We start from the raw sequence: 12,100 nt of genomic DNA, 5'->3' as shown, positions 1-12,100 counted from the left end.
ACAAGAAAGCCGGGGGACAATTGTAAACAAAGACAACCACTAATATAGATTGGCATAATCGATATCGTCAAAGGTTTGAGTTCATTTCTGATTACACAATCTAGGTCGAAAGGATTCTTACCTCAAAACACGTAGCTGGTGATGTAAGGTTGAGAACAAGCTGCTCCTTTCTTGATTGTCGAACGTACTAACTTTTCTCTCTTAGCAGCCAAATGTTAAGTTCTATCCGAAATTGCAGTTTGATCTGCGTTAGCTGCTGAATACATTGTTCACCGTTACCGCCTCACTCCGGTGCATCCTTAAGCTATTTGTTTTACTAGCTAATATCTAATTTCTCGTTCCACTCCATCGAGTTAGGTATTGAATACAGTCATCATGTACGTTACCTCAAAAACACCAGGAAGGGGAATCTCCAAGGAGCCAAAGCAAAATAAACGTACGTTTTCTTCGTAGACGTAAATCAGTTTAATTGTGTTTCTACGTTCAGTATGCGTAGAGTTCATTCGGGAATATGACCAAAATAACTACGTTTCCCTTGGTACACCGCAACTCTAATAAGTCGGATATCCGTTCCCCCCTTTTTTTTACACAAATGTCGTCATCATTTTGAATTTGACATTTTATTAAAATACCACTGTATTATTTTCTGACGTTGTTTAATGCATAGTGTATTATTGTATTGAGGACGTTATGCATAATGACTTAAGGTATTCTTGTTTTAGAATTGAACATAATAATAATTATATATTGGTTACAGGTAGACTACATCTAAAGTATTAGGCTTCATCAGTTTACACACCCTTCTATCAATAGGCACACAAAACACCACAAACAAACAAAAGCCCACAGAAACCAGTGTTGGGGAGGAATGAACTACAACTAGTAATTGGGGCTCCTGAGTGGCGCAGCACTCTAAGGCATGGCAGCTCAGTGCTAGAGTTGTCACTACAGACCCTGGTTTGATCCTGGGCTATCACAACTGGCCATGATATGGAGTCTCATAGGGCGGGCACAATTGGCCCAGCGTCGTCCAGGGAGGTTTTGGCCAGGTAGGCCGTCATTGTAAATAAGAATTTGTTCGTAACTGACTTGCCTGGTTAAATAAATAAACTAAACTCCATTTTGCAGTAGCTTAGTGGTAGTTGAACTAAATTGAAATCTAAGTAGTGTTTTCAGTAGTTAATTACTTTTTAAAACATGTAGCGGTGTAGCTAACTACTGGAACTAGCCTATACTATAACTACCGGAAGTATCCTACACACTACTTATTTTGCAAAAGTAAAATAAAATATTGTTGTAGGCAAGAATGTCCTTTCTTTTTCAGCATCAGACCTGCTTAATTCTCACTTGAAACAGTTATTTTGTTTAAAAGGCCAAATGACACATTCTGTTAACATACACCAGAGTTGATCTGTTCTTGCAATACATAGAGTATGACATTTCAGATTTAGATATGATAATTTATCATGAAGTAGTTTGGATTTAGTGAACTACTTTTCCAAAGTAACTTTAGTTAAGTAAACTATGTTTTTCTTAAGGGTAGCTTTAGTGTAGTTTAACTTGTTCCAGTGTGAATTAATTGGTAGCTTGGTAAACTAGATTTTCAGCGTAGCTTCCCCAACACTGACAGAAACACATAAAACACATGTTTTACAAATACCAGTCAAATATCGAATCTCTTGGAATATCTTATTCAGTGCATTGTTCATTTTCCATTCCATTGCATGTTATTTTAAAATCACAGGGTCCCACAAACAAAGCCATAATAACTGTCCCACCTATTCCTACTATTTTTGCAGACATATGCTGTCATCTAGTGGCACTTACTTAAGTGCACCATTCAACCAAACTAACAAAACTAACAGATATCATATTTAAGAAATACAAGGCTTTTCCCAACTCAGTTGACACATGTAGAATAGAATAACACATTTTCCCCCAGAACTAACTTCAGTTCTGGCATTTGGATTAATAAACATGTAACAGCAAGATCCCCCCACACACTTATTAATAGATATAGGGTCAACACCCATGATATGCCTTGAGCTAGTAACATGCATATCAGGGTCTCAAATTCATTTTAGCTAATCCGAGTTGAAGATATCTCTTTAAAATGGTAATGTCAAAGTCCCTGGCTGTAGGCTAGGCATGGATGAATAGCCTAATATCATAAAGTAATAATGTTATCATTCACTAGATGTAAATTATAGACCTTTGAAGTCTCCTTTATAATGACAGTCTTTGAACTCATATACACGTTTTTTTTCATGGCCTTTAAAAAAAAAAGTCATCTCCCTTCGTGTAGAGTGGACTGATGCCAACAGAGGATTTTGTCTGACTGCCTGAATAAAGAAATAGGCCTAAAGAAAATAATAATTATTAGTAGTATGTATTTGTTTTTACAAGTTGTTAGAGGACATCCAACATCAATAAACAGTTTATACGTATAATTAGTGCTGGGGTTTTCTACGCCATCAACATTTGCTCAAATCTGTGAAAGGGCTAATGACATATTTAACCAAAGACATGCCTTGTATAAACTACTTTTATTTTACGTCAATGTAGGGCCTAAAGGTAAAATGCACAAACCCTTTTGCATAGCATGTGAAAGAATTTGTGAGCACGGATAATCTCTAATGCTGGTGTCACTCCATGTGTTTGAACCGCGGAGGGTTCAAGGATTATGTTCGTCAGAGTTATGACTTTAAAGTGTGTCATGAGGGAGATTGAACAGGGGCTATAGTATTCATTCTACATTAATTGTACTGTAGTACGTTTTGAACTGGTCCTAAAACCATTGGATTTATAATCAGATTTCAGATCTCTCTTTCTCAATACTAGAAATGGCTCCGTTATCAAGTGGGCAATTAAAACAAACTTAAAAGTAAACATGTTTTCTTAAAATAAGGGTTTTCGATAATGTATCAAAGGGCCCATGTGTTTCGGGAAACGTTGTTCCGGCGGAGTTCTAGTGAAGTGAGGCGGAGCGAGCAATCCTTTCAGGGGATGAAACGCGGGCTGAAGAATAATGAATGAGAGAAACTGGGCGGAGAAAATTAGACTTGATTTTCACATGTCTCTTAGTGCCATGGTAAGTGTACTTTTTTTGGAGTAATATGACAGCTATTCTGCAGTGGATATTTATTTGACTTTATTTGACTGTAAAGTAGCCTAAATAAACGAACATTCTAAAACGGTCTGGACTGGAGTTAGCCACTTGGATTGGAAGACTTCTTTGTGAAGAAGGTATGTGAATGTGATGAAATGGGATTGGAACACATTCTTTTTGCCCGTGTCGCTTTGAAAGACAGTGCACTTGTTCTGCCTTTGTTTGACAATCCAAAACTATGAACTGTTTATACATTTCAAATGTAGCCTATGCTCCAATGTTTTAGACCAAGCAACTAATTACATAAGTAATTTATTCGGTGTTTTAGCGTGTGTATTGTTTTCAAATGCCAGTAGCTCTGCGTACACACTGTTGTCATGACAATGCTACGGAAACAGCGCATGGCGCGTTTGTTAGCGGCTTACTGCGTTGAACTTCTATTCAACTACTGCCATTCTAGGCAGTTTACAAATCCACTCTCACTACAAACTAAGTCTACTTTCATTGGCTATGAAGTCTGGAATGTCATGGTTCATGACGCCAAATCCTTTAAATACAAACGTTCTATTGGGTGTTAGCTAGGTTCTCAAAATGAATCTTTTTTTCTCTGTCCAGCTGCACTTGCTGATGTTTGACTCTTGTTGTAGCCCATTTATTCAACAACACATGGCCCTAATTATACCACTTGCAAATAGCTTTATTCAATGAGTTGTTATTTTCTATGTAAATAAGTAGTTAATAGTGGTTAATAGCAGTTAAGGTTAAGGGGTTAGTAGGGAATGGGATTAAGGAAATAGTTGAGTGAGGTGTGTCCTGTGTTTCTGTGGGACTGAGACAGCTTGTGACCCCGCTAGTCAGGAAAGGGATGCTTTTAGGCAGACAGTCTCTTGTTGTTAATAGCCAGCACACATGTGGAAGTGACAGCCTCTACAATAGGGCCAGGAAAGAGTTTGGGCTAGCTGCTTGGAGGAAAAAGGAAATCCAGAGGTGTGTGTGTGTTTGTGAGTGTGTGTGTGTCTGGTGGGAGGTTCGCTGAGATTACAGGGTTATGGACTCACGTGAGAGGATGCCAGTTCACAAGGGGCTTTCCTTTGTCCTTCATAAAACGATGTCATAATTGGCACGGATCCGACCTGTATCCAATTTGATGGCTGTAACAAAGTCATAAACAGGATATGAATCCCCTGCTCTGCTCAGCTGAGTCTGATAAGTTTTATTCTTTTACGAGTTTTCCAGTGCTTTCCTCAATGCAACACGACCTGTCTCATTGCCGATGGACATTTTAAGAAGTACTTACAGTGCTAAACGCCAACTTGCTCTCCGGGAAGACTAAATCACTTGAAAATCCAAGGCTGTTGTGTACATGCTGTTTGCTCCCCTGCCTCTATGTCAGAGCACGCAATGACGCCTCTCTCCAGCTATACGATCGCCCGTGAGGCACAGATACGCACATAAACACAGAGTCACAGACAGAGGCCTGGCAAAATGAATACATCAAAGATACATCTGTTACTTATGCATGTTTGATGGCATAGGCAGGCTGTAGACACTCACTGCCCCAAGTTACAGCATTTATTAGCATGCATGACTAGGTGGAAGCTAAGGCGTGAATGTAGATGACTTGGGTTATGGAGAGACGGTAGGGTATAGCTAAGACGCTTTGTCAGAAGAATATGGTTGCACTTAGTAGGCATGAAACGAGGAAAAACGAGTTAAAACAAAGGCAGGGGTACAGGAACCTGTCCAATGTGTTAATGTTCATTTTGCATTGGAAAACCTTTTCGACCATTTGGGTCCACTGAACTCGATTCAATCGCCCCCAAACGGATCCCCTTGGTTATAGCTTCTATGTGCTTTAATGGAATCAAATGACTTGGTTGATTCCAAAAAGTGCATTCACAGTTTTTTTTTTAAAAAGGGTTCAAATGGAGTCTGACATGTATAGGAAATATGTGTTTACTGTGGGCTCGTCCATAATGGAACCCTATTCCCTATACAGTGCAATACTTTTCACCAGTGCACTTTGTAGGGAATAGCATGCCCTTTGGGACACTGACCTTTTTATTATAACTGTGCTAGGGGCGTATGGGTGTCAATACCGAAACCCAATTTTCAGCAGGTGCTGTGGCCGTGAACGATTTACAGAATAATTATGCTGAATAAATACATGCATAATATTATTAATCATATTCATGGTATGTTTTCAGAACTGGGAAAGCTCTGTGGCGTCGGAAATAAAAAATATTTCAATAGAGATTAATTCTAGGTTTGTTGCTTTTTTAAAGTTAATCAAACACGAAGTGTGTTTTATGTTAACTCAGCAAAAAAAGAAACATTCTTTCACTGTCAACTGTGTTTATTTTCAGCAAACTTAATATGTGTATATATTTGTCTGAAGACAACAAGATTCAACAACTGAGACATAAACTGAACAAGTTCCACAGACATGTGACTAACAGAAATGGGATAATGTGTCTCTGAACAAGGGGGGGTCAAAATCCAAAGTAACAGTCAGTATCTGGTGTGGCCACCAGCTGCATTAAGTACTGCAGTGCACCTCCTCCTCATGGACTGCACCAGATTTGCCAGTTCTTGCTGTGAGATGTTACCCCACTCTTCCACCAAGGCACCAGCAAGTTCCCGGACATTTCTGGGGGGAATGGCCCCATCCCGCACCCTCCGATCCAACAGGTCCCAGACGTGCTCAATGGGATTGAGATCCGGGCTTTTCACTGGCCATGGCAGAACACTGACATTCCTGTCTTGCAGGAAATCACGCACAGAACGAGCAGTATGGCTGGTGGCATTGTCATGCTGGAGGGTCATGTCAGGATGAGCCTGCAGGAAGGGTACCACATGAAGGAGGAGGATGTGTTCCCTGTAACGCACAGCATTGAGATTGCCTGCAATGACAACAAGCTCAGTCCGATGATGCTGTGAGACACCGCCCCAGACCATGACGCACCCTCCACCTCCAAATCGATCCCGCTCCAGAGTACAGGCCTCTGTGTAACTCTCATTCCTTCGACAATAAAAACAAATCTGACCATCACCCCTGGTGAGACAAAACCGCGACTCGTCAGTGAAGAGCACTTTTTGCCAGTCCTGTCTGGTCCAGCAACGGTGGGTTTGTGCCCATAGGCGACGTTGTTGCCTGTGATGTCTGGTGAGGACCTGCCTTACGCCAGGCCGACAAGCCCTCAGTCCAGCCTCTCTCAGCCTATTGAGGACAGTCTGAGCACTGATGGAGGGATTGTGTGTAACTCAGACAATTGTTGTTGCCATCCTGTACCTGTCCCGCTGGTGTTATGTTCGAATGTACCGATCCTGTGTAGGTGTTGTTACATGTGGTCTGCCACTGCGAGGACGATCAGCTGTCCATCCTGTCTCCCTGTAGCGCTGTCTTAGGAGTCTCACAGTACGGACATTGCAATTTATTGCCCTGGCCACATCTGCAGTCCTCATGCCTCCTTGCAGGATGCCTAAGGTACGTTCACACAGATGAGCAGGGACCCTGAGCATCTTTCTTTTAGTGTTTTTCAGAGTCAGTAGAAAGGCCTCTTTAGTGTCCTAAGTTTTCATAACTGTGATCTCAATTGCCTACCGTCTGCAAGCTGTTAGTGTCTTAACGAACGTTCCACAGGTGCATGTTCATTAATTGTTCATGGTTCATTGAACAAGCATGGGAAACAGTGTTTCAACCCTTTATATTGAAGATCTGTGAAGTTATTTAGATTTTTACTAGACATGGTCCTGAAAACAGGACGTTTATTTTTTTGCTAATTTTACGTAAGTGTATGGGCAGTGTCTTTGGATGTGTCATAGATGTGTTTGTGTGTGACTTGTGTATGTGCGAGCGTGTGTGTATATTTAGCGTTTCCTCATACCCACTCTGAACTAACTACTGGTCGGATCCTTCTAATATCAATGTCCAATAAACAATCTACCATATCGACCATCCAAGCACAATAAGCACTAGGCCTATGTAGGACTCAGCACTGGAGAGGAAAGAGCTTTTATGTGATCATCACATACCACTAAGAGCACTTGACAATCCCAGCCCTTGTTGGGTTCATCTCCACCTCCATTATTGATATCCAATAGTTTCTATGTGAGAGGAGGCCCAGGGCAGAACATTGGAGGAAAATAACATAGAGAGCATACAGGACAGTGAGGGAACAGAGAGGCCACTACTCCACTAAATCACAAGGCCTCTGGACAGCTTTGAAATCCAAGACACCAAGATCTGAGAGGATTTAGGAGGCCCTGGAGAGAGAGAGAGAGAGAGAAGGAAAGACACAGAGTGTGGATGAGAGAGAGAGAGACAGACAAAGAGACTCAGAGAGCAAGAGAGAGAAAGAGAGAAATATGTGTGAGTTAGCTGAGCCACAGAAGTCTTCATGGAGCCTCCTCTGTAGATGACATGTGACAAGGTGAGAGTGAAAGAGATGCGCCTACCCTCCCACAACACCCCTCCGTCACCCATCCCTCACCGCACCCTTCGGAACACTGCATACGTAATGAGTTCCTTGCCCCCTCCCTTCCACCAAGCTCACTCAATCGATCCCAGGTGTGTGGTACAGTAGCTGGTTAAATATATTAGCCAACTGCAGGCTACTGCAAGAGGCGGCAGGTACGCTAGCGGTTAAGAGCGTTGGGCCACTAACCGAAAGGTTGCTGGTTTGAATCGCCAAGCCGACTATGCTCTCTTGAGCAAGGCACTTAAAATTGCTCTTGAAAGTTGCTCTGGATAAGAGCATCTGCTAAATTGCAAAAATGTTTTCTCTGTAGGTGATGGTTTCACTGTAAAGAGTGCAAATTGGGGAGTCGGAGGAGCCAGAATGGAGGACCTCATAGGGTAAGAGAGCTGACCATTTCCTTTCATCATGCGTGTGTGTTATTGTATGTTGTCAAGAGGAATTCCTGCCTCTTTTTGGGTCATTTCCCCCCTTCATGAGCTCATTATTGCAGTTTACTGGAAGTGTTGTTGCCATGTGCTTTGCAGGCGTAAAATCAGGATTGGGAAAGCATTTGATCTGCGCACTACCACGCTGTTGGTGATTTCATAGCACCAGTAGGCTATATGGATAGTATGACATCTTATTTTGTGGTTAAACACCACTCCAGCTACAAGGTCCAAAGCGAGTGCAAATGCAGGACTCATTTTGAATAAACAGCCTTTGTGGTTCTTGCTGCTTGTTTGAACGGTTCTTTACGATCTGGATTCATGTGTTGACTGAAGTGAAGGGAGCATGTGGATCCTGTTGTATTTGTGTAGGGGGGGGATTATATATGTTTCGTAAGCACGACACTACATAAGGCCCAGTGCACTACTTTTTGTGAAACATTTTAGTTCAGATTTTTTTCAGTGGGTGCTGCATCATCCTCAGTACCCCTATTTCCCGTGGCGATGTGTACAAGTCCAAACAAAACCTGGGGGGCTAATCTAGTATCAGCTTTGAATACAGTTCCTGGTTCTATTGCTGCCTTTCATATAGGAGAAGGATGGAGTTATCCCGAGACACTGTTAGTATTCAGGGAAGAAAAGCTGATCCTAGATCTGCGACCAAGGGAAACATATTTTAGGAGTCCCTTTGCAGGACCTCATGTCTTTGGCAGATGTTTTTGTAAACAGATGCTCTGTGTCTCATGGTTTCACTTGTCTCTCTGATGATTTTCTTGGGACTGATCTTGTTGGGGACTAAGAGGTTTCCAGACAAACGTGTCTGTGCATTTGAATAGCTAATCCTGCTGTATTTTTAGCCATTAGAAGAGTGAACCCTTTCCAAAAAGTTAGAGTGCCTGCTGTCGAGTTTGTTGGTTGACTTTCACATGCCACATGCACACGCGCACACACACACACACACACACACACACACACACACACACACACACACACACACACACACACATCGATGTAATCACTCTCTTCTGAACGCTGTAGAGTCAGCAAAAGCAGAGAGTGATGCCCCGGAGGATTGATAAGCTAGCTGTCTGTAGAAAGGAAGCCTTCTACATGTAAAAGTCTGCCGATAGCGATGTGGAGCTGATCTGTAAAGCCTTTCGTACTCTGTGGAGTATCCTGAGTTGCCCATGGCACTGGATCCTGACAGAGCTGATAGATACTGTATACCCAAGGCCTTATTGCTTCAGAAACACCTTTGACATGATCAGCTTGCTGACAACCTTTGTACAACCTTTGACCAACCTTATGCTTTCGTTGACGTTTTTACTTGACTCCCCCAAAACAAACTCCACACGTCTGCTGTGCAACTGTATGTCCTGTTATTCTGCAAACAACTGCCACACAACCTGATTTCAACGTTCAACCAACCTTGACAGCCAATCTTAAAATCGATTTCACGATGCCTTCACAACCCACACACACAATCTTCATTCAATCTCCACACGGTCACCATTGAACTCCCTCACATAGATCATTCACAGTGTCTAAACAACCTCTGCAAAACCACAAATCCACACACCCTCTGCAGCCTGACCCCCCCCCCCAACCTACCTACTACAACCAGGGTTCCCATATGATCAACTGTCAGAAGAACTGATTCCCTTTCTAGCTGTGCACTCTGTGTAGTTCCATTCATAAATATGTGTTCCCTAGTGAATAAAGCTTAGGTGTATAATTAGATGAGAGAAATGGGGAAGTATCCTCTCAGGTTTTTAACATGCGCCTCTTTTCTCCCTTCCCCTTTCACAACTAACAACTACTCGATGCTGATAACAACATAGAGACGGCATTGTGTGTCTGCATGGGAAGGCTAAGCCTTATTGTAATAAAGGGCATGTCCTAAGAGAATCGACGAATGTACCATACGTATGTAGGATCTTAATTTGAGCTAGTTTGCTACAGCAGGAACATCATTCTACAGCAACAGGAAATGTGAATTGTTACGTGGATTATATTTCATAGACAAATCAATTGTGACTTTTCAAAATGGAAATGGCAAACTTCAGGAGCCTCAAACACACGACAAGGTTACCATTTCCTGCGACGGGGTGATCAAAAGGAGATCCTTCATCTGTACTGTTGACGTGTTTGTGTGCGTGTGTGTGTGTGTGTGTGTGTGTGTGTGTGTGTGTTTTTCCATCAGCACTCCTCAATTTATGATGTGTGTGCATGATACCGAACACATCTCCCGGGTCTATTGTATCAATAGTGAAATGTCAGTGATTGTTGTCATCTCTCCCTCATTCCCCCTGCAGACATGTTTCCGTTAACGATGAGGTTGCACTATACACTATACACCACATACACACAGAGAGAGAGAGACAGAGAGAGACACAGAAAGAGAGAGACAGAGAGAGACACAGAAAGAGAGAGAGAGAGACAGAAAGAGAGAGAGAGAGACAGAGAGACACAGAAAGAGAGAGAGAGAGAGACAGAAAGAGAGAGAGAGAGAGAGAGAGAGAAAGACACCCCCCAGCTTCCCAGGAGAAAGCCTCTGGAAAACCGGAAAAGTGTGTAATTGACATGCTCAATGCCACGTCCACACGCCACTCATTCTCCTACAGTAGCATCCGTGACGAGTCATGAACCCAGCATGAGATGAACACAAGGAGGAGGACAAATCCCATGCATATTCACATCACAGTTACACAGTGGGAATATTATGCAGGGCAGGTCATATCAGGAATTAGATGGAAAGCCCAATTCTACCTGAGACCATCCAGAAAGGTATACGTTGTATGAGTAGCAAATACAATCGTCCAGTTGTCACACTAACTCATGGATAAATGTAAAGATGAAAGGGTGAAGGAATGAAAACTCGAGCATACGTGAATGTGTAGATGGATAGTGTGTTTTAGACGCTGTAACGTTGCATTCATTTCTGCACGACTCATTCTTTTTAAGAACACGGATATTCTAGTCTGCATTCTGCAACACAGTATGTGACGTTATTCCCTGCCATGTGTTGCACGACCAAGTAAACGGTTGCTCACCGTGAAAACAAACCACCGCTGTGGTCCTAGCTACCCTCCCTATCTATTCGGCTGTGTGTGTCTGGAGCAGGTGTTGCTCTGCAGCCCTGCAGGCTACAAGGGGGATGAGAACGCCGAGCCAGATTAACCCTCAGCCTCCTGGCCTGCAGCCAAACACACTGCAGTTGGAGTTGGGCCTGTTTAGAATACATGCTATTGGAGCAAAAAAAGTGAAATCATATATATATATATACTTTTTCCCCCTTCTATATCTTGATAGCTCTATATGTCACAGGGTGCCATTCGCACCACAAATCTGTCATAGCCCGCTAAACTAAAGCCTAGGTATTAGCTGTTGGAGGTAACACATGTCTTCAGGTCTTAACTGAGTTTATTCGTCAGCGTGTGTGTTTTTGTGCGTGCGTGTGTGTGCGCGTGCATCCACCAGTGCGTACGTGCGCGTGTGTGTCATCACCCTTCCCTCAGACCACCCGGTTCCCTTAAAGCTGACATATAGGCCAGTGCGAGTCAAGCTCCAATAATGGGCTGTCACCATTACGCCTCTCAACGAGAGATGACCTCAATTTTCCTTCCGTGGTCTCTTTTACGAAACGACTGAATAGATGTAACGTCTCGGGACCGCGATTATATCTCTGTGAACTCAACTTCACTGCCAGAAATTGAGCTTCTGAATGGGATTTCTAAATTGACTCGGGAGGGGGGGGAGAAAATGTTTGCTGCAAATAAAATGTGATTGCAAAACAGAAGTTGAGGGTTAAGATGAGATGACTCCTGCTCATTCTCTTGCACGGTGAGATAGGATCAGAGAGGGAGAAGATGCAGCAGTGTACGGAGCAGTTTCTCCGAGAGACACTGACCTGAAACTCTGTTTTTCTCGCTCTAATAGTTAGGATGTCAGATGGATGTACTGATCCTAAACTCAGCAACAACAAAAAAAGAAACGTCCTCACTGCCAACTGCGTTTCTTTTCAGCAAACTTAACATGTGTAAATATTTGTATGAACATAACAAGAATCAACAACTGAGACATAA

General features: G+C 42.6%; 1 protein-coding gene across 2 annotated transcripts in view; it reads left to right on the top strand.

The window, feature by feature from the left end:
- The first annotated feature begins 2,923 nt into the window (after positions 1-2,923).
- The window catches only part of LOC118365752 (ankyrin repeat and fibronectin type-III domain-containing protein 1), a 287,901-nt gene continuing 278,724 nt past the window's right edge, over positions 2,924-12,100 (top strand). The window contains exons 1-2 of one of the 2 annotated variants that reach the window (XM_052488465.1): positions 2,924-3,091; positions 7,901-7,967. In XM_052488465.1, the coding sequence (XP_052344425.1) occupies positions 7,951-7,967 (17 nt within the window). In that variant the 5' untranslated portion in view covers positions 2,924-3,091; positions 7,901-7,950. The other variant, XM_052488464.1, reaches the window with a different exon arrangement.

Source organism: Oncorhynchus keta, chromosome 3 (assembly GCF_023373465.1).
Source record: "Oncorhynchus keta strain PuntledgeMale-10-30-2019 chromosome 3, Oket_V2, whole genome shotgun sequence".
Taxonomy (NCBI): Eukaryota; Metazoa; Chordata; class Actinopteri; order Salmoniformes; family Salmonidae; genus Oncorhynchus; species Oncorhynchus keta.
Note: the sequence above shows the minus strand (reverse complement) of the source record. Positions and strands in the feature narration are given on the sequence as shown.